The sequence below is a fragment of the Phocoena phocoena genome, chromosome 10 (assembly GCF_963924675.1).
Source record: "Phocoena phocoena chromosome 10, mPhoPho1.1, whole genome shotgun sequence".
Lineage (NCBI taxonomy): Eukaryota > Metazoa > Chordata > Mammalia > Artiodactyla > Phocoenidae > Phocoena > Phocoena phocoena.
In genome coordinates, this window is record NC_089228.1 from 68,817,797 (window position 1) to 68,841,912 (window position 24,116).

Sequence of the window (24,116 nt, forward strand, 5' to 3'; positions counted from 1 at the left end):
GAATGACTGGGAAAAGGTATGAGGGAACCTTCTAGGATGCTGCAGATGTGCTAATTTCAATCTGAGTGGTGGTTACATTCATTCTTAGCATGATTCTAAGCTGGTCAGAGCTCAGAATCCTTCTGCCTGGCTTCACCCATAACCAGGTAAGGTCAAACAGAGCCCCAATGCCATATGCATGAAACGTTTCTGTTTCCCACAGGAGACCTAAGATACAAACTTTCCTTAGTTTAGGTAACAGTGTAACTAACATGGAGATGAAATAAATATTTAAAGGTAACCCTGAGAATGATATGAGGGTGGGGAAGAGGTGAGAGTCTCAGAATACTACTAAAGTGTGTATTGCATCAGCAAAAATCACTAAGGAAGAAAAAAGTCCCGAAGGGGTAGTATGGGATGTGGGGGGAGGACCTGAGAGAGGATTGCATGTGAAAAGTATCTTTGTTTTCCCTGCCTAGATACATGCCATTTTTTAAAATTAAGTTAAAACCACAAAATAAGAAATGCTTCTTTGGTCATATAAAGTAAATTCTCATCCAAGTACTTAATAGTCAAAACTGAAGTAAAGGATCATCAGAATGTTTTAACCTCCAAATAAGAATATAATTTGGTGACCCCATGAATCTTCATTGGAACCTTCCGAATCCAGTGGAAGGATTGTCTTTTTAAAGGGGCATAAATTCCTGAAGGATGTAACTTACTTGCAGGTGACTTTAGTTCTGTCGGCTACCATGGTCCACTGCTGCTGGTTGGTGGAAACCTCGACGTAGTAGCTATAGCTCCGATCGTCACAGTCCCACAGTAATAACCTGAACAGGAGGAAAACATAAGAATGCTGTGAATGCTCCACCTGGCTCTTTTCTTAGGCTGTGTGCGTGAGGGGATCTATGTCTACTCTAGCCTTCCAACCTGTCTTCTTTGCCCACACACTTCCAGGACTAAAGAAAGAAAGTGAATCCCCAACGAAAGCATGCTGGGAGAAGGTGGAGTCAGCCTGCAGTGAGAGGCTTGTTTCTTTAAAAATTTATTTCACAAGTCACCCAACCCCAGGTGGCCTCTTGTCCCCCAAGTGGCAAAGATCTTCTGATTGGCTTATCAGGGAGATGTCACCAAATCCTCCTTCCTGGTTCTTCCAGCTCTCATCTCTTTGGCTGGGCTGAACAAAGGTAACACCCTTGAGACCACTGTTCATGGGGAAATCTGTGCTTTCTAATTGGTATTCTAAGTGGTAGTTACTAGTATGCCCCAATGACCTTAAACACGTTTCAGGTTCCTTCTCATTCTGACCAGACTTTCTGCATAGCTCTCGTAAGACTGCCTGATTGGGAGATACAGGCAAACATATGTTCGTCAGTAAAACTTTTTATTTCTTAGAAATTGATTATATTGGTCCTGTTCTTCTTATCCCCCTTTTCAGCTCAGATAGGAACCAAAGTATTGACTATGTGATTTTATTTACTTGAAGCTCAAAAGAGACAAGATTTATCTATGGTGACAGGAGTCAGAATGGTAGTTACCTCTGGAGGAGGGAATGATTGGGAAAGGGTGAGGGAACCTTCTAGGATGCTGGAAATGGGCTAATTTTGATCTAGTGGAAGTTACATGGGTATACACATGTGTAAATATTCATCAAGCTATTCACAAAAGGTTTGTGCACTGTATGTGTGTCATTCCTGAATTTTAAAAATAGAATAAAAAGAGAATCTAAATATTATAATATGGGAGCAGACCACAGTCCAGCCTTTTGCTCCGACAGTGCCACTGTGGTGAGAGATCATTGTTTTCTATAATTTCAGCCTCAGAAGTCCTTCCCATACAAGATATCTATCTTATTGCTTTACAGTTGGGCATGCATATTTGTTTCCTCCACCAGCTAGAACAGAGTGAGCTCCCTGAAGACAGTGTCTATGTCTTATTGGTTTTTCCACACGCAGGACTTGGCACAGACTCTCACACAGAGCCTACACTCAATGAATATTTGCTGAGCGAATATCAGTAGATCATTTGTAACAATAACAACAATGATCATCATTATTATAATGGCCAACATTTCTGTAATGCTTACCATGTACCAGGCCCTATGCTAAATGCTCTACGTAACTTATTAAATCTTTCCAAAAGTCCTCTTAGCAAGCATTATTATTCTCATCAAATTATATATGGTGAAAGTGAGGCTTAAAGCTGTTAAGTAGCTTATCTAAACTCAGTGAGGGTTCCAACCTGGTGTCCTGACCAAAGCCCCTTTCTGTACTCTGCTGTCAAATGTTTCCTTCACTCCCAGGTTATGTATCTGGGTCATAGTTTACAACCTATAACCCATCACTCTACAAAAGTACTTTGTATTATTTCTCCTTAATCCTGCAATTACAATCAATGACAGTCCTTTGCACAAGTTCAGTTTAGTGTCACCTCTAACGCTATTACTAAGGATTAGAAATGCCACTGTGTTCCGCTTTCCCCTTAGTTCCTTATTGTCAATTGTAATTTTGTTTGCTATCAATGATAGTACACACTACTTAATAGGTTAGAATTTATCTTTTAAGTAGAGAAAACAGTTAAAAGGTTTTGGAAAGCATAAACAGATGTGTAATACTGTACATGCTACTGATTCTCTTGAACTCACCTAAGTATTTAATCTCTCAAAGTACTCTGAATCAATCAGACAGGAATCCACCCTATTGTTTTTAGTGTCCAATAATTCTACTTTTAGATTATACCAGTGTGCGTGATAAGAAAGTGAATCATTTCCCTCATTAGTCATTTCCTCAAATATTACTCTAGTCTCTCAGCACTTTTATGCAGTTAGCCTATATTAATTTATACTTAGTAACTTTTAAAAATGTAATTTTTGCTTCTATGTTTGGCTCTCAGAATGAATATAAACCTTTTAGAAAGATCGTTGATCTCTCTGTTTTTAAAAAATTCTACTCCAAACATGTGGGCTCTGTTTATAGCATATGTTCCATATATGTTCTGGGCTGAAATCATTCATAACTCTGCCAGAGTAGATTAAAACCAGGGAAAAAAACTTCAAAATAATTAACCATTCTCTTTATTGAACAGCCCTGGTAACAGGCTTTTTGGGAGATGACGTTGAGGCTGTTTCCCAATGGCATTTTGGATTACTTATGGAGAGCCAGGTTTATCATAATCCATATCATTCTGGATAATCATGAGTTAGTGCTTCTACCAGTGAATCCAAATGAAAATAATCAGTCCCTTTTGGGATAAAATCTAACCAGATCTTCAAATATTTCATGGAAAAATATTTTTCATGGAAAAATGTTTCATGGAAAAAGTTACAGTAACTTATTCTATAAAGTCCTCCAATTTCTTTCAAGGTAAAATGAAGATCATTTGTAATTCCAGTAATTTCATAAACACATACACATGGTGCAAATTGCTTCTTTGCTTAATGACCTATTATGAATATCTTTTTTTTGCATCATCAAATATTCTTCCTCATCATATGTACTGGTTTCATAGAATTTCACTGTGTGGATGTCCCATGATTTACTTAGTCTCTTATTGTTGGACATTTAGGTAGTTGATAATATTGCACTGCTATGAAACCCCTGTTATGAGCATTCTTAAGCTAAATCTATGGTTATTGCCTTTGAAAGTCGCTAGAAGCGTAACTCCTGGAGCAGGGCTTATGAGGCCTTGATATGTACTATAGAACAGCTGCACACCTGTCCCCTCACCTGCAACGACAGTCTGCACCAGTTTATACTCACACTACCAGCAGTGTATAAAAACACCTGTTCTGTGCATCATCACCAATATTGTATATTATCTTTAAAAATCCTGCCAATTTGATAGATGAAATATCTCTCATTATTTTAATTTGTAGTTTTTTACTTATCATTGAACTTGAACATTTTACCTATTTTCTACTTATATTTATCCTTTTTTTTTTATCCTTTTGTTAATGACTTACAAGATGCCCTTTATATTTAAAGGATATTAATCCACTGCCTATCACAGTTTGCATGCTGAAGATACTAATTTTTATTAGCCTACTCTATCAATCTTTACCTCAATAATTTCTCCTGGCCTAAATTCTTTTTTCTGAACAGCAGCCAAGTGCACATACCAGTTGAGACATCTCCTCTTTATTCCTCTATTAAGAGTCCTTGGGGGCTGGAAATGCGGGGTCAGGGTGACTCCTGAGTGGAAAAGGGACACTGATGGATCTCAGGTTGTCAAGCAAGGGCTCAGACTCACCTACACACAGGAGTTTTTGAGAGAGATTCTTTTCTTTAAATTGAATGAAAGATTCTTCAAATTCTATAGTGCTCTACAATTTTCAAAAATTTCACACACGTGATTTCATATAATCCCATAATAGCCATTTTTTAAATCCTCTACCCCTATATTGCCCCTCCCCCTCCCCTTCTCCCCCACTGGTAGCCACTAGTTTGTTCTCTATATGAAAGGGATTCTAATTTATGTGCTAGGATGCATATTTGCTTGGAATGTAGGCTTAGCCAGCAATGAAAACCCCTCTGTTGAGTCAACTGAAAAAAAAGCAAGCACAGCTTAAGGACACTAAAGGAAAAATTGGCTCAATCTCTTTTTTGCCCATGGAGAGAAATTTTGTTCTAATAAGGCACAACTGTAAAGCCCACCAATTCCCTTCACTTCTTTCCCTGCCAGCAAAGTCTGTTCCCCTATCTTTGCACCTGCAACAACACAGCAATATTTCCGATTTGTAATCTGCCAGAAAAGGTCTGCCCGGTGAGCTGGCCCAGGACAGACACACTCCCTCTGACGTTAATTGAGAGTAGCTCCTTAAACATACCCGACATCCCCCCACCCACACATCAGAAGTCATTTTCAAAGGGGCTGAATAAAGGAAGCTGCAAGCCAAGATCTATTGATGCAGCTCAAATCTGTGTTTAGCTGTGGCCACAAACCCCTCCACCTAATGAGCACTGCATGAAATGCCTGGTGATATTAAATACCGTCTCCTCCATCTTCCTTATTCTCATTGTGGAATTTCCCTGAAAAGCAGTGAAGAGCTGGGCTTTTTTTAATTGATTAGCAGATGTGATTTTGCTTACATCTTCCATAAGTGCTCTGGCTGGCTGCATACCATTGATTACTGGGGTTCAGTTTACAGCAACTAATTGCTCTCCTTGCTGGTGTTTTGATACAAAATTCAATAGCGAATATGTTTTCAAAACTCTTGTCTTTGTGACTTGAGTCAGAAGTGACTTGAGGCAAACCCAGTGGACTGAGTTTTCCCTTTTTTAAAATAATTGCTCTCTCATCAGTCTGTGAAGAAAGTTTCCAAATTATAGCATTCTAATTGGAAAGTCTGCATTATGCATGCGATGACAAACTATGTTGTGCTGAATGGCATTTTTTTCATACTTTTCTTAAGGGATTAATTCTGTGCCAGATTGTGAACAATGGCTGAGGTTTAACACTTGAGATCAACAGCTTCTCCACTGAATTGGTGTCTTTTAGATCAGCAGCAAATGTCTGTTTTGCCTGCTTCTAACTGTCCATTGTTCGTGGGAGACTCCACTGGAAGGCCAGGGGTCAAGGCTGCTGCTCTTGCTGAGTTTTCCCATTTGGGTGAAAACAGACAACTAAGGGAAGATCAACTGCCAAGATATTAGTCATAAAATAATAATTTATCATAAAATCCATTTCCAATCTCTCAAAGTCAAAGCTACTTCTGATCTCAAAACTTTGCACAGACTATTCTTCGTTAAAAATCTTCAGAAACTAAGTTCTTCAGAAATAATTGTCTTCCATTCAACAATTCAACAAATATTTCTTGAGCACTGACTAAGTGACATTAGGGAAGTCGCTCTCCTAGTTCCAACATTTTGTAATTTTCTGCAACAGCCTATGCAGTACAGGGTTTTGGAGTTTTTTGGGGGCATATCTGTCCTTTACGTAGTAACTCCTCTTTATTTCTCTCTCTCTCTCTATCTATTTATTGGCCGTGCCGTGCAGCATGCATGGGATCGTAGTTCCTGAACCTGTGCCCCCTGCAGTGGAAGCACAGAGTCTTAACCACTGGACCGCCAGGGAAGTCCCAGTAACTCCTCTCTTTGAGAACTATTTCTGGCCCAACCTTGAGGTATATGTAGGGGGTTCCTGAGCTCTGTAGACCCAGTTGCATTACAGGAAGACAAATGACCCCTGGTGGGTCAATCAGATTTCATATCAAAAATTTAGAATTATGTAAGATTTTAGCATAATTGGCTCTGTTCATTTAAAATGATGATAAAAATGTAGACATTCTGGAGTGACCCTCTTTTATCAGAAGCTCAAAGAAATAAAGAAAGTCATCTGCGGTGAGAAGCAAGAAGACAGATGGTATGGCCCAGGAAGGGCTGTCTGGGTCCGTCGCAGGATTCCAACATCTGATTTTAGTCCCTATGGGAGCCACCAGAGTTCCTGCCCTAGTGTTCCATGAGAAATTCCCCAATCACTTTAATAAACTCACCATTTAGGACTTAAGCCATCTTTACTTGGTTTCTGCAGCTTGGAAACAAAAGGGCCTAAGATAAGCTCCTAGCAGAGTGCACGAAAAGAGCAGACATTCCGATGATGAGGATGACAATGATGACGGGATGGCTATGAGACCAGAGAGACTATGCGGTGAAGAACAGGGGTGGTGAGGAGGCTCACTCTGGACAGCAACCTTTTCATTCAAACATGAAGGAGATCCCTTGTGGAAGCCAAGAGTGCGAGGACTGCAGTGTGGGGTGAAAAGGCAAAACAGGTTTTGGAATAGGCTCTGTGAGGCCGACCGAGCTGCAGGGAAGGACCTTTCAAAGATGGAGCAATCAGCGTGGGTTGTAACTCTCTTCCACAGTGGCACCGAGGGAACAGGAGGGAAGAAAGCAGGATCGACAGTGACAAGGAAGAGAGTGCAGGATCGGGGAAGTGAAGGGTAGCTAAGAGTATTTACCACTTCAGGCTGCTGAGGAGTTAAGTGGGGTCAGAGGGGGCTGACTACCTTTCAGAATAGAGAGGGACTGGAGGTCATGACGCAGAAGAATGGATGTGATGGACGTGAAGGTGAGGCAGAAAGGTATGAGGTTCTGGTCACAAGGGAAAATTTCAGTGCTTTCACCTCATTCAGAAGAGCACAGTTCTCACTCTTCTGAACGACGAGCAGAAAGACAAACATCACGTTAGAGGCTCGGTTTTAATCTCTGCTATTGGGAGGCAGGAGGGAGCCTGTAACAGCTGCCAGAAGTCAGTACAGTTTCAGGGGAACAACTTTACTGGTGAGAAACTGGGATTTTCCCAAAGATGAGAGGGATCCTATTGTCAGCTGTCACAGGGTTCAATTATGTAGCTTCCTCCTCAGGTGGGGAGCAAGGTCAAGCTGAGAAAGGCTGCTGGAGGCCACAGGCCCAAAGTGAGATTCTCAGCGGGAGACTGGAACTGAGAGCCAGTGCTTTAACAACGCATGTGGAGCGGACCAGGTAGCTGCCCTGCAGATTCCAGACACGGAAACCCCTGAGGAGCAGCCACCACGGGGGCCCTGCCTCTAAGTGGGCCACAACCTCTCAGGGCAAAGGGAACACCAGGAGAAGAAGAAAACACAGACTGCTCGACAGATGGAAGGGGAACTTGGGAAATACGTTAGAGTACATCAGAGAGTCCACGTACTGTCTGACATTGTTTAATCTCTCATATATCTTAGAGAGTGACTTCTCTAAGAGAGGAAGAAATAATGACACTGGCTAAATAATCTTCTTTTGCAGCTGGCAAGGGAAAAGGTAAGTGCAAGCTCTCGGCTGTCTGGCATATGCAGCTTCTGTGTTTAGTCACTGAAGCCCCAGGATGAGGAAAGGTGAGGTTATGTGTACACGCGGGCTCCACCGCATAGGCTACTTCACTGAGAAAGGGGGGGATAAAAGGAGGGGCCTTCCTCCCATCAAATCTTATGTTCTGTACAGTATAATTCAGGTGAGTTATCTGAAAGTGGAGAAATGCCAATGGAGAATATACCTGCAGGATACGGCTACGTGGAAAGCTGGATGGGACACAACTTTGAGACAAGACAAAACTACCAACTTTTAACAGCTAATTGAGACCATCATTTCACTCCTTGAAGGGACTAAGTTTTTAATTTCAAGTTTTAGGCGATGACATAAAAGGTAACAGCGTATTACCAAACAACATGGCTGCAGCTGCAATATTCAGAAAACACTGAGTGTGGAAAGAACGGTGCAGAGCTAATCATAATCTCACCTCACACTCACACAGACCTCAACGGTTTCAAAATGTTTTTGCATACATTACTGCATTTGGAAAAAAAACAATTTATAATCAGCACATTTCCTGCTTTCAATGCAAATCTATTTTTCTAAGTTACTTGGTTAATTCTTTTACATGAGCTAAACATCGAATAATCTGTAAAAAAGATTGCTTGGGCAATCACTTGGCAAACCCTTTATTAATAAGTAAGTTTTGGCCTAGGCTTAGATTTCATCTTACACAGTCCAATTTGATGAAAATTCTTTCATTTCATGTTTTCAGTGTGGATGTATGAGAAAATTTTGTCCAGGCCAAACAGCCCTTGAGAAGAAAAGCAGTTTTCTTCTATTTTCCAAGGTGACTCTTTTCAATACAGCCCCTTCCTTAAGGGGGATGTTGGCATCAAAAATACTGGGAACCATTTCAAACGGTCTCGTTATATTTTAAAAGACCGTCACAGACCTCTTCGGCAGTGGCACACTAGGCAGGTATGCGGCCTTTACAGATCTCTCCCTGCGTTTAAATTTGGCGTCATCAGTTCCCCTCTCCGCGGCAAGGCTAGCTTCCTTGATCTCAGCAGCTTCCTCATCATGACGTGTATACAGTCAGTGAGCTTGGCCCGATTTGGCTCAATTTGGCTCAAGTAGGATCAGAAAAGGATGTGTAAGAGGTAGAAATGGAGAGGTCCTGCCCAGACCACGGGGCTTAGCTCCTTAGGGATCAAGTCCAGCTCCATTTCAGCTTCATTTGCTATTAGGGGCTGTTGTGATTTTAAAAGGTCAGAATCAGTCTCTTCCGTTAACAGCTGAAGGCAGTATGCATTTATGTGAGCTTTCCTTTCCCCTGTCCACAATTCTATGAAATTATTAGGAGAGTGAGAAGAAGGGACAGGCATGTTAAATAGCTCCGAACTCATTCATCTGTCAGTCGAGTGGTAGGGGTTTTCCTTCTTGGATCTTTACTTACACCTCTGACCCTTGTAGAACAAGTAGCCCCAGAGTGGCGGGGGAGCAAAGTCACCTGGTTCCAGGTTCCCTGCGTAACACCACCCAATCCCCACCCCACACCCCCTTCAGCTTGCAGGACCAAGTCCAGTCAGGACCATGCATGGCTCGTCATCCCCAGCACAGTGCCTTACAGATCATAAGCTCTACTGGGTTGAACAGAAGGAGACGTGGGGACAGGACAGGAGACGATGATGGAAAGGAGACGGAACTACAGGTAAATCACCCTTCTCACATTATGAGCTAGCAGCACAGCATCTTTTTTTTTTTTTTAATTTTAAAAAAAATTTTATTTATTTATTTTTTGCAGTACGTGGGCCTCTCACCGTTGTGGCCTCTCCCGCCGCGGAGCACAGGCTCCGGACGTGCAGGCTCAGCGGCCGTGGCTCACGGGCCCAGCCGCTCCGCAACCTGTGGGATTTTCCCGGACCGGGGCACGAACCTGCGTCCCCTGCATCGGCAGGCGGACTCTCAACCACTGCGCCACCGGGGAAGCCCCTACTATTTCATTTCTTGAGCTCCTTCTCCTGCCCCTCCTCTGACCACTTGCAAATATGTGCCCACATGCACACAGCCTATGAAGCACCAAGAAGCAGAGCCAAAGGGGAATTTAATAAGCTCCACAGTTCCTTTTCAGTCCCTTGGGTCAGGTTTTCATAGGAATCCGTATCTGTGGGAGAACTCACACTTTAGCTACAGGCGGATCTCTGTATTCTCTCAACCTGGTGATAAAGGGAGAGAATGGAAGGGCAAAACAAGGTGGGAAGGCTAGACTCCGAATACTATAGGCAAGAGAACATTTCAGCAGGGATGAACTACAAGGCAAAACTCTTCCTATTCAGTCATGTAATCTCTTTATTTTTGTTCTCACCAAATCTCTTCTCTGGTCTCTGAACACTGCCAGTACTATCTTCCCACAACTCTCTCTTTCTTACCAGCCTGACCTTTTCACCTTTTCACCCAAATCAGATCTGGGTTTCAACCTTTGCTCCAGCTTAAAATCATCTTCTTTTCCCCACAGGGCACCCTCTACAAAGTTCTGAGCTCTTTCTGAAAATGATTTTAAAACACTTGCCCATCCAATCTAAACCCCCGTGCTCCTTCCGCAGTACCGCGTGTGCTGGCCCTGGCTCATTCCTCCTTCAGGTCCTCTCTCCACTAAGTGGCTGCTTTCCTCCTGTTGCATTCCCAAGTCTCGTATTTATCCCGTTAGGTCCTGCAAGAAATGCTTTCCTGAGCTCTCCCTCATATTCACCCGGCCTGAATTTCTTCCCTTTAAATCCCTTCTCTAATGAACTTCCCTCACGAAATTCTTCTGTGAAGGCTTTCACATGAAAACAACTACACTCTAAAACTATAATAAGTTGCAAGTGCTATAAAATTTAAACACTTAGAATAAGTAGATTATTCTACTTGAAGTTTGAGGTATCTGACAAATCATAATCCTCCATGTGGTACATGATATACCATTAAAATAAAGACATTAACGAGAATAATATTATAATAATAGCATCTTCTTCACAAATATGTAAAAGTGAGAGTCCTAACAATGGTAAGTACTTATAAACAAAAGATAATTAATCAATTTAATAAATAACCGTGTGATAAATCTTTTGAAGAATGGCAAAAAGCAAGAAAAAAAGTGAGATTTTATGTAATTTTTTTATAACGGCTAGAGGGAAAAACAGCTAATTATGTTTTTCAATGGAATTCTTTTGATCACCGGCCACTCAGAACAGTTTTCTTGATCCAGGTCTTCAAAGCTGGGATCATAAGTTTTAATTCAAATGTTTTCAACTGAACATTAATAACTCTAACTTTTCTAACTGCTAAACAGCCATAATTAAATCAAACTGGTGTGGGTTACAGGACCAAAGCCTAAACGGGCAGTTGCCTTTTTTTCCCTGGAATCACCTATGCTATTTCCCCAGAGTGGGAGGCCCAGGCAAAGGCTGTGAATGGGATGGGGTCGTGGGTTCTCTCACTTCTGCAGAAGATGTGAGGGTGCAGTTTCTGTCTCATAAATACTCACCAGAATTGCAGAATAGCTTCCCCCTGCCTCCCACGTTTGTTTGGTTGAAGGATCGTCAGACAAGAGAAAAACACTCCCTATTTGGAATGTATTCTGCATGAGCTGCCTTTTTAGAAATAACCCTCCCAGGTGCTGACATGAATATTCACAAGAGTATGCCGGGCACAGGGGCCAGTCTCTATGCCATGTACACTAATCCTTCAAAATGTATTCGAGGCAAGCTACCAGGGTAAACTCCTATACAGGAACTGGGCTTTCAGGTGATGGATATTGGATGGCTGAACGGAGAAAATCTGAGCATAGGAGGCAGAGATGAATAAATCACTCATATCCGTCTAAGGCCCTGCTGCAGCTAGACTTGCCACTTTGACTCAAGCACAGCATGAGGCTTCATTCGAATACTGTACTCTGTGAATTAAACTGTTTCTTTTGTTCATCTGGCTTATCCTTCCTAATCAAGAAAAACAAACATTTATCTCCCCTGTGCCCCACAGCCCAATCTGTTGGACCCCTTTTTACTTTCTTCTTGCTTGGCTGATAGGACCTACACAGGCATCCCAAGAACACAGTTCTGGTACCATGCAGGCACCCAATGCAGGCATGCTAGCGTACACACACACACACACACACACACACACACACACACACACACACCTCACACCACCCCACTTTATATCACTACCCTGACTCACATTCAGAAAGGTATAGGCAGAAAAGATTAAGAACCTCACAAACCAGGGAAGGAATCACGCCCAAAGTGGTGAGATCACAGACTTCTTAGGAAGTCTGGTACTGAATCCCCAAGATCAACACTGAGATTCATGCTGAGGGGACCTGGCTAAGGCATAAGGGGACTTGGTTAAGGACTCAGCCGGTCTGAGTCACACATGAAACTGTCATAACTTAACACTCTTCAGACAATCAATATTTAAGTGTCAGGGGCTGGGAGACATCTCTGGGGGTCATTTCCCAGGAGCTGGTGCTAGAACTGTTCCAGCTGTAAGCACCGTTCATGCCCTAATAGCTTAGGACATTTAGGAGCTTGGGGGATCCTGGCAAGTCAAAGGAAGAAGGAATATGAGCAAGGAAGAAGAAAATGGTGTAGCTTCGGTGACATTCTAGATCAAGTTATCTCCTCAGCTTATTTGGACCACAAAGGGCTCCACTAACTCTCCTTCAGCCTCTGATGGACACAAGGACATTCCAAGGCAATATGCAGCAGTGCCATCAGATGGGACAAGAGTCCCAACTCTGCTTCTAATTTGCAACCTTATCCTCTCAGATTTATAATCTGTTAAACGGGGTGTGAGGGTAGCGGAAGAGAGGGAAACAGATTCTAACTTGGATGATCTGTGGTTCCTTGTTTCTTTAATTTTTTTTTCTTTTAATTACAAAGTAATACATGATAGATCCTTTGGTACTTCTTATAAAGTATCCATAATAAAAAGGTGTTTACTAAATGCAAAAAACGTAAACCAATATTTTCAAAAATGTTCTTTAGTAGCAGAACCCCTTTTACAAACAACGTCTTAGAAGAATATCAGTACCCATAACAGATAAAAGCGGAACTGCTCTACTAAGGTCAGCTTTGGGGCTGAAGCCTCATCTGCCAGACTTCCTACTGTGGCAGCCCCCCCAGGCTCATCCCCCATAAAACAGAGAAGGAAAAACCACTGGGTCATGGTGTATATCTTGACCCCAAACTAGATGCGGATATTAATGTTCATATCTTTTAATAACAGGCTTATAAATATTATTATTCACATTTTTTGAAACCATGAACGGCAAATGAGTTCCCTAATTCTTCACTTTTGCCTTTATGGACTAGAGTTCTTAGTGAGGAAAGGAGCTGAATAGATAGAGCATTGGTAAACTATGGCCTGTGGCTGCCTCTTCTTGTAAATAAAGTTTTAATGGAACACAGCCATGTTCTCTCACCAGAGTTGAGCAGTGGTGACAGAGACTATAGCATACAAAGCCTAAAGTTACTATCTGTCCCTTTTTGGAAAAAGTTTGCCAGTGCCAGGAATAGACAGAAAACTAAAGCTCTTCTTACTGAACAGTAAAGATTTATGGCACCAAGGTAAGAAATAAAGATATAGTTTAAAGCTAAGCTTAGCCCAGAAATGGCTAAAATCCCTTTATTCTGTTGAAAGTGTTTCAATAGATTTTCATGTAGCAAATTCCACATGGAGTTTTTAGATTCTGCTATAGTCCTAATCCCATCGCTGTTACTGTGACAACTGTACCAATAATTCTTGGCTTGCTTTTCACCCCAAGTTTCTGGCATTTCTGCTAAGAGTAAAAGAAAAGGAAGGAAGGAAGGAAGGGAGGGAGAAAAATTCCAATTAAAAATGAAAACCTGAAAACCATTCCCAAACCCTCTCTGTTCCCAGGGCTGATGAAGTGCCTAGGTGCTACATTCTCAAACTGAAGATATTTGCAAGCAGAACAGTCACTGACCACCACCCTCCAGATCTCCACTAAATAGCATGGAGGCAGCAGGGTAGGGTGAAGAAGTTATAGAGACGTTTAAAGTCAATAAGTAATACACACACAAAAGTTATATAGTCAATAAGGCACTTAATATGACAGCAGTAAAACACTAATATCTCAGTTATATGGGAAGATGACATCACAGACTAAACCACACCAATTAGGTAGACAGGGTTGTTTATTGGTCACCAGGAGAAAATGGATTTGCAAGGCTCTATCCCCTTGCTATCTCTCCAGTGCTGTCTAGTGTGATTATAAAAAGCATCTTACAAGAATACCTGACCAGGACAGTCTATGACCACAAAACAATAAAAACATTTTGCTACTTAGTGTTTTAACAAAACTACTCATTGGGAATCTTTAATGAAACCAGTTTTAAATGGATGACTCTTTTTCCATGTTCTTCCCAGACAGTCCCAAATAATCGCCGTGAATTCTCTACTTTTTCCCTGAGTCTAAAATATACAGCTAAAATCTCACTATAGTGAACACAATCATGACAAAGCAATTTACCTATTCTACTAAGAATGTTATTATCAACAAGATACTATTTATTGGGTCACTGCCAATTCTCAAACAATTCTCTATAGATAATGCTTTATCTATTCCTAATAGGACTATCATGAGCTTCCTAATAAAAACACTATTTGATTATAGATGTTTATTATTATTTTAAACCTTAGAGAAGAAGTGAATACAGAAAGTGAGATATCAAGAAGAAAATTGACAAGGGTTTGCATTAGACATCGGGGGACAATTAAATGATATATGCCTAAGAGAATTAGGAACAAGATCTATTATCTTAGACTGCAACTACTCCTTCCCACAAGGTTCTTGAGGTAAGTACACGCCAAGGAAAGTCCCAGCAAGTGGGAAGCAAAGGGACACTTTATTGCTAGTAGAATTTTTGACCCAAAACCCTAATCAAAAGGCATAAGCACTCCTTTTCCCCAAGTTGGTTATGCCTGAACAGCTTCACCCAAAGCAAGCTAGGAGGCCTGTTCTGTCCCTTTTCCACACCCAAAACTTATTCTTGCTTTTTACCACTACAAGTTAAGGAAGGATCAACCCAATACACATTTTAGTACCACCAAAACAGAGTGAGTAGAGGAGAGATCATGGTCCCCTGCTGCCTAGCACTGAGCTATCCCTGGGTTGAGGCAGTAATCTTACCCTGGCCACCCTAAAATTTAGAAGAGGAAGTAAGAATGCCCAAGGAGAAGAAAGGATAGGTGTGTTTGTTGTGAGGACAGATGAGAGGAGAGAGAGAGAGATGGGGAGAGGTAGGAACAAAGAAGGAGGACAGGGCCTCTTTCTAGGAGAATTAGTCCTGGCCCATCCCACTTAGGGCCTAGTGGAAGACAAGAGACACAAGAAGTGCTTCCACTGAAATGTGGCCCACTCTTGTTCCTGCAAATTCACGCATCTGATCAGCATCTCCCCCAGAAAGGGACTAAATGCTTTGACCATAATTACCATTTTGGGGAGGAGTGAAATGGGGATCGGGGAAGGCACAAAGAAATGCTGGTAGGAAAAGCAGAAGGTATTTTAATTTTTTCTCCCAAGATCTAGAATTGTGGTATTGCTATAATCACCTTCCCGCTTACTGTACTTCACATTTCAAAAGTTCCAGAAACCAGAAATATTCATTGTAATCCTACAAACACCACATTCCAAGACTTAGGAGGAAAAGACTGGAGGTAGTATGACAGTTATTCCCCAATATCCCCTTAGAAAATCAGAGGTCTTTTAATGTATCTTTTCATGCTAGGGCTGATGGGCATGAGTGTTTTGGCTCCAGATCTTAAAAACTGAAAATGTGGGGCTTCCCTGGTGGTGCAGTGGTTGAGAATCTGCCTGCCAATGCAGGGGACACAGGTTTGAGCCCTGGTCTGGGAGGATCCCACATGTCGCAGAGCAACTAGGCCCGTGAGCCACAACTACTGAGCCTGTGCATCTGGAGCTTGTGCTCTGCAACAAGAGAGGCCGTGACAGTGAGAGGCCCGCGCACCACGATGAAGAGTGGCCCCCGCTTGCCACAACTAGAGAAAGCCCTCGCACAGAAACAAAGACCCAACACAGCCAAAAATAAATAAATAAAAATAATAAAATTTAAAAAACTGAAAATGTTATTTCCAGCAGGATTTTTGACATAATTTAATCTACCATTTCAAAATAACATGGATAGGGCTTCCCTGGTGGCACAGTGGTTGAGAGTGACGCCTGCCGATGCAGGGGACACAGGTTTGTGCCCCGGTCCGGGAAGATCCCACATGCCGTGGAGCGGCTGGGCCCGTGAGCCATGGCCGCTGAGCCTGCGCATCCGGAGCCTGTGCTCCGCAACGGGAGAGGCCACAGCAGTGAGAGGCCCGCGTACCCCCAAAAAATAATAATAAATAATAATAACATGGATACGCAGTGAAATTTCTGATATTAGAATTTTATATGTACAGAAAAAAGTCAAGTCCCTATAACCTGGTTAGGTAAACAGGTATTTTGGTTAATCAAATATGTCTGGTTAACAGACTCCATATGGATTGACAATTTTAACAAAAATTCAGAAATGTTTAAAATAAACTTAACTAGAGTAAAACCACACCAAACAAAATGTATTCTCCTTTTGATCAGAGGGTACTTGGGATCTTGCCTGCCTCCCAAATTTTATTAGGTACATCCACTATCACTCTGCTGGTAAAGCATGAAGATCAGTCACAGTAAATTAAATGCTAGGTAACAATTTGTAACAGAAACTTAAAGGTTTTTTCCAAGAGGTAAATTTCATGAATAAGAGATCAAAGATATATAATCAGTAATGCTTCTCACTTTGGAGCAGAATTACCCAGTAAGCAGATATAAGCTTTTTATTTACAGAAAATTTTTGAAGCTGAGAATAATATAAAATACAATTATTATATTTACTGTTTTAGATGCATCCAGAAGCTGTGGGCATTAAAAAAAGTAAATGGAAAAAAACCCTACTGAGTTATACATTTTAATTAATTAATTAATTAATTAATTAATTTTGTGGTACGCGGGCCTCTCACTGTTGTGGCCTCTCCTGTTGCGGAGCACAGGCTCCGGACGTGCAGGCTCAGCGGCCATGGCTCACGGGCTCAGCCGCTCCGCGGCATGTGGGATCCTCCTGGACCGGGGCACGAACCCGCGTCCCCTGCATCGGCAGGCGGACTCTCAACCACTGCGCCACCAGGGAAGCCCCTGAATTATACATTTTAAATGGGTAAATTGTACAGTATACGGATTATATCTCAATAAAGCTGTTTTTTTAAAAATAAACCAAACACATGAAATATGGAGATCTATAAAAATTCCAAAGTAGATGTGAAATGTCAAGCAGGAGGTAGTGTCTGTGGCAGAGTTGCTGACTGGATGAGCCAACTCCTTACCATGACCCTCAGCTTCTTTGCCAGACGTGCTAGGACTGACTGCATGACATAGCTCTACCTGATAACTAAATGGAAGTCGGCTAGGTGGGGCTTCAAATAAAGCTTTGGCTTTTCCTAATAAAAAGAGACAGACTTGACTGGCAGGGCTCTTTACACTTTTACCACTTTGCCCTCCTTCTTCCTGCCTAAATGCAGATGTGGTAGGTAAAGCTGTAGCAGCTGTCCTGTTCTCTGAGGCAAAAATACAAGTAGAAAAGACCAAGAAAATCAAAGAGCTCACTGAATTGCAGAACCAATCCTAGCAGCCACCCACCTGTAGACTTTTTGCTATGTGAGACCGAGACAAACAAACAACAGCAAAACAAAACCAAAATAGTTTTAAAAACATTTAAAAAGGTTTTCTTGGGAATTCCCTGGTGGTCCAGTGGCTAGGACTCTGCAGTCTCACTGCCGAGGGCCCAGGTTCAATCTCTGGTTGGGGAACTAAGATCCCACAAGCCACACAGTGCAACCATAAAAAAATAAAAATAAATTAATAAATAGTCTTTCTTAATCAGGTTCTTTGTTATTTGCAGCTAAATGTAAGCTCCTTTGGAGCATATGAGGGCTAGTAATAAAAATGAAGTTTTATTCATTTATTTTTAATGTGTCAAGTCTTAGCCATAGCATTTAATGGAAGGTTCTGTAATTTATATCCTTAAGAAATGAGAGTGGCTTGAACCAGAAGCTACAATGCCTTCTCTCATTTTCTTTTTAAGGCCATAAGAGGCTCTGTAGGATTGTGCAACAAACTGGAATCTTTGAAGGAAGAGTTTTAGCACTGGTGGTATCACCACGTTGATGGTAGAGAAAAAGAGAAGGAACTCAAATTATACTGTAGTCTCTTCACATCTTAAATGGAGACAGTGAAGCAGCTAAAACTCCAGAGCTACTGAAAGACATGGCAACTAAAAGGACCATTAAATTGTATGGAAAATCTAAACAGTCTTGACTGGTGTTTGGTTACAGTAAAAGGATAATGTGGCAAGGGTGGTAATGTCATAATCACTGAGGGACATGGTTTCAGACGTCATAAGTAAAAGGAAGAAAGAGGATCCTTACCATTAGGTCTTAAGGGCACAGGAAAGAAAATACAGGCAGAAGTAAAAGCACACTCTGCATTTATCTATGTAACCAATACTCCTTATACTGAATTTGACACATTGTTGAAAGAGGTAACAAAGCAGAAAAAAAAATGATTCCTCAGCGGGAGCTAAGGCCCTGAGTGTCCAGGAAAGTTGCTGAAAGGAGCCCTTGAGGGGTACCAACCAGCCTGTCATCATAATCACTTTTCCTAAGAGAAGGATGCAGAATGGAAGTGGATGGATGGGGAAGAAGCAAGAAGGGGAAGTGGAAGAGTTTTTCTTGTCTCAGTGCTTCTGCTTGTTCTTCACTAAAGATACAAGAATGTTTTGGTCAAGTGCCTCTGTGGTTACCAGGTTACAAAGGGCAAAGTTTAAAGAGAGAGGGAGAGAGGGAGAGGAGAGAGAGACAAGACAGACAGACAGACATCAAGTGCTACCATGATGCACCAAAAGCATCTTAACAAGGTGACAAATTGGGGCTCCTCGGGAAAAAAATTTCTGATTTAAGAGTATCTGAGGATTGAAGGTTTTGAAAGATAGATTACTGTTTTGGATTAATTCAAGGAGTAATTTCTTAAATGAAGGTGACCCTTCATCAGATTTCAGAATAGCTTCATTTACTTAATACTCAAAAGATAGATTCAAGCAATTTGATGTATTAAATCTGTAGAAATTTTGGTGAATTTGCTGAAAGTCCTATGCTTCTGCTAGCCCTTAAGAGAACAGGCACATTTCTGTGATCCTGTATGGCTGATCTTGGGGGAAGCAGTGTTTGGAACACCTGTCAAAGTAAAACCACAGAAGGAGAAGGTTGATGCTTTCCATTCATTTGATCTTCCAAGGTGAATGATTCCAGTTTTTAAAATGATTGTTTAAAGCAATACTGGTAAAGTATTTGTTTCAGAGGGGTATCAAATGAACGATTCTGGATAATTACTAAACATACATTTGTGCATGAAACGTTGTGTCAAATGGGGTGATATCCTCTGTAAAAATGTCTTCTTGATGGGTTAATCTTTGGAAACTGAAAGGATTTTTCTTTTCATGTATTCAGCTATATTTTATGATGACTAGTTGTCAACTCCTCTAATCGCTCAAGAGAAATAAATGGTTGACATGTGAGGTAAATCAAGCACATACACACTTTTGGGGGGAGCATTTAACCTTTCCTGTTTTTCCAAAGAACATCTGAATTCTAGCCCCCCTCCTGTATTTTTAACAAGCAATTTAGTTGCCATAGCAATACTTTCTGGTTTTGAGATACATCTGGGATGAAACTAGCTGAGACATATTTACCATTCGCCAAAACTCTGCTGTTTCCAGGCTCCAGGATTTCTGGTCGCCTTAGTATTCATGACAGTTCAGACTCCAGCATCTACTGAGAACCACAACTATAATTTTTTTATTCAACAATTTTTCTCGGAACCAGAGTTCTGAGGTCTGAGGGTGATAAGAGAAGACTTTAGTGCGATGCAGATAGGCTGTGAGAGAAACAACGTTTGGTAAATAAATCATGGATCAGCAAGACAAGGAAGAATTCCTTGGTTCAGGGCTGTGACATGACTGATATGAAGCAAATTTGGTAAAATGTCTTTCCAATTTTGACTAGAATTATAGGCAATCTTAATCCAAGCCAGAGGAGTCATATTTTTAGAAGTTTGTTGTATTCTTTAGACTATAAAAAGGAAACTTTTCACTCTCTAGGTTGCAAAGAAGGCTGTCCTAATGTAAGTAAATGTATGCTTGCCTGTGCAGCACTCAGATAGAATGAAATGGAAGCAGCATGAAACTTGAGGCAAGAGTCCTTACCTGTGCTCCTGTCAGCACCTAACACCAGAGTTTCGTCTTAGTCATTCGCTGGAGATGCCAGATCTTTAGCAGTTCCCTCACATATACTTAGAACAGACACACTGAGCAAATATGATGTCCAATTTATTTGATAGACAGAACTCCCTTTAGTTGCACCAACATACTATGTTGTCAGCTCAATCAATGAGTGTTTACTGAGTACTCACAGCACAGAGTAGTGTACTAGGCACTTGGAAATCATTGCAAAGACCCAAGTCCATCTCAATACTACAATCACTATCTTCAACTTGAGATTATCTGTGGTTCTACAAGAACTTGAGGGCTGCACAGACGTAGAAAATACTCAAATAATTACAAAACATCATTTGAGTCATTGGTTCAATTTCTCTCCCCACCTTCATGGACTAAGCCTTCATTTGGAGCTATCAAACAGGACACAAAATGGAATGGTTTGTGATTCCTCTCCTTTTTCTTTTCTGTGCTTATCCTTGGGAGGGAAGTGGACGAGCAATAGCTTGGCAGGGTGGTCAGCAGTGGGAAGAAGGAAAAACAGCAGTGAAAAAGGGATTTCTGATTTACAAACTGAATAGATAATCTAGAATGGTTGCAGCCACACAATAGTGAAAGGGCAGCTGAACTGGGTGTGGGCTTAACAGCTCAAAGAGAAGGAAATATATGCTGGGATGAATAAGGAGCACAGCGACATATCTAATTTTTTTTTAAAAAAGGATTAACTTTTTTTTTTTTTTAAATCAAAAGGATTAACTTTCTACTGCTTTGTTTTTTCTATGTTTAATAACTGCAAGGCATAAACTGATTTGTGGTTCAGAAATTCTGTGCCAGATTAACTTTTATCAGTGGTAGAACTGGGTTTTTTTTCCCTATTGCAAAGTAAAAACCTCCTCCCGACAGACTAAAGAGATTATGAATACCCACCAAGAGCATACTTTGGGTTAGATCCATTTTGTCCTAACGTATTATATTCATATAACATTTTCCGACTGAGGAACTCAAAATATTTTTGTGTCATTAACTCCTTAATCCTCATAACACCCAGAGAGACTATGGGTTTATTTAGTTGCATCTACCTGCACTGTTGCATCTTCCAACAGCCTACCTACTCACAATTAGGTTAGTTAAAGCATTACGGGTATTTTACTTATAGTACTGCATTATCAATTACAAAACCATCATTTTCAAGCTAATCTAAGAATTGGTAATTTAATTGACTACCTAATAATGAGGGTTTCAACAAAGTGCTGTCACTTACTAGCTGAAAAAGACTGGGTGATACACACGCCTAATGCACAGCATATGTGATTTCTCATACTAACCTGAAAATACTTAAAAGGATATCATGATTAGCAAGTAGAAAGATAATAAGTCTTAAACTAAGGCGACAGAGGGACTATAAACTAAGACTTAGGTAGATTTGGTTAGTTACTATGTGGTCGTTTTATGTGGTCAGGCCTCTGAAGATTTCCTGTTATTTAAATTTTAATGTTTTTTAAAAAGGCATGAAAATGATATAATTACTACTCGTTACCCACTTTTAAGGCACATTCCAGGCAACTTCTCTCTTTTTCTCTCAAATAAAATGAACAAGTTACACTGTGCCTGTAAACCTAGCAACAAAACAAAGACAAACTCCTTTATTTCCAAGTTATACTGCCTGCTCTGGCCCTTGGGAAAGAGAAATAAACACCAAAGATGGGGAGAAAGTTTCATATAAACTGCAAGGACTAGGACGCCTCCCGCTGTCTCTTTCCTGGGAGCTGACTGGACAAAGGCTGGTCAGGAACAAAGAAGGTGGCTTCTAAAGGCACGATGGCTCCCCAGCTCCGCCCCTCCTCTCCTCAGCAAAGAAAACTCTCCTCTAATGGTGCTAATGAAACACTGGGACGGGTTTGTGGTGGTGGGTGGGATGGTTTGGGGAGCTGGTGACTGAATATAGGAACAGTAACAAAACATCTCAGGGCTGTCACCTCTGCAAGTCACCTCCATCGCCTTGCCTCTTACTCTCCTCCCCTCTCTCACTCTCCTCCAGCCACCCTGGCCTCCTTGCTGCTCCTGCAACCTGCCTCACGTGCTCTGCCTCGGGGCCTTGGCACTCTGCCTGTGAGGCTCATCCCCCAGGTCCCCCAATGGCTTACTCTTCCCATCCTTCAGGCTCTGCACAGTGAGACCTTCCTGAACACCCAATCTAAAGCTGCGCTGTCTCCAACCCCTAGTCCTCCCTTCTCATGGCTCCATCTTTGAAATATCTGACATATTACAAATAGTGTTGTTTACTGGTTATCCACCACTGCCCCCTCCCCCAACAAGAATGTCAGTTCTGTGAGAAAACTGATGTTTGTTTTCTGGATTCAATGCTGTAGCCCCAGGGTTTAGAATAGTGCCTAGCACACAAAAAATGTTGAGTGAATGAAAGAAAATGAAGGGAGGAGGAGACAGTCAGAGATCAGGATTCAAGGTCAGCCTTTCCAGGATCCACAAGGGTACTTGCCATACCAGACTCACTAGCAGGACTAGGTTCCCACTGACTGTGGTTAGCTGTGGGCATTGTCTGTCAAGAAAGAAGCTGGGGACTTCCCTGGTGGTGTAGCGGTTAAGAATCCGCCTGCCAATGCAGGGGACATGGGTGGGGACATGGGTTCGAGTCTTGGTCCGGAAAGATCCCACATGCCTTGGAGCAGCTAAGCCCACGTGCCACAACTACTGAGCCTGCGCTATAGAGCCCGTGAGCCACAACTGCTGAGCCCGCATGCCGCAACTACTGAAGCCCGTGCGCCTAGAGCCCGTGCTCTGCAACGAGAAGCCACCACAATGAAAAGCCCACGCATTGCACTGAAGAGTAGCCCCCGCTCGCCGTGACTAGAGAAAGCCTGTGCGCAGCAACGAAGGCCCAACACAGCCGAAAATAAATAAATACATAAATAAAAAAAAAAGAAGAAAGAAAGAAGCTCTGCTTGCCTACCCAGCTACAGGGGAAATGCTCAGGAAAGGAAGAAATGGTTTATGTGGATGAAAACAGACAAACAAAAGAAATCTTATCCACACAATAATTCTGTCCTCTCTCAGGAATAAAGAATGCAATAATCAAGATAATCCATGTTTGAGACATTTGCCTCTGTGTTCACCACCTACAAAGAAACCCGAAATTTTAAAGTCAGTATACCTTGTGATTGGGCCCCCAGAGGAAGAGGTTCCAGAACTGCCAGATCTCCCCCCTCTTAGATGGAGAAAGTGTTAGTCACTCAGCTCTGTAATGCTCTCCCTCTAGGCGTTGATTTGGAATCTGGGCTTCTTTGGATACAGTGACTAGGAAAGCAAGTGAGTCATCACAAGCAATAGAAGCCATGGGTCAAATGTCACTGACTAATCAACCTGTCATTTGTCAGTTACCCATCCCCATGAAGAGGCACCACTGATGTAGTTTCCTATCAATAAACATCTATCTGGGCACATCAGCTGCTGCTAACCATGGCCTGCCGAGATATCCAGCATCACCCAGAGGCATTGGTGGTTAAGAAATCCCTCTCCCTTTCTTATTGATAATGTCACAGAAGAGGGAAATGCAGTTCCTGACAACGTAATGTTAGTTTCATAGAGACGTGTCTCTCTGAGTGTTCAGCCAGTTTCATGGGGCTTCAATTGCATGGATTTTCTCACTGCAAAAGCAACAGCTGGGTGTAAGGAAGGTGGAGGCTTCACGCGGTGCTGAGATACACAATCCTGCCTTCGGTTGTGCTCGTGCTCATCATCCCCCTCTGAGTCAGGAAAAAAAATTGTTTGGGGATTTAAAGAAAACCAAATGGCACGGTTCTCTCTTGTCTCTCTTAAGCTCCAGTAACACCTTTTATCTGGAGTCAGATTCAACATCTCTGACTGTTTGAGTAGAGCTAGAGGCCAAGGTAGCCTTGCCACATGAAAAGCTTGTTTGTCTCTTTCTGAGTTGTCACCTTGGCAATGACCTCACGAGGTCCTGCTCGATCTAAAATTCTAGATC

The 24,116-nt window shown here is 41.8% G+C and overlaps 1 protein-coding gene across 2 annotated transcripts in view; it reads right to left on the minus strand.

The window, feature by feature from the left end:
- The window catches only part of BTBD9 (BTB domain containing 9), a 405,791-nt gene that overhangs the window by 73,553 nt on the left and 308,122 nt on the right, over positions 1–24,116 (minus strand). For both annotated transcript variants that reach the window (XM_065885106.1, XM_065885107.1), the window contains one exon: positions 702–809. In XM_065885106.1, the coding sequence (XP_065741178.1) occupies positions 702–809 (108 nt within the window). The remainder of the gene's footprint in view (positions 1–701; positions 810–24,116) is intronic.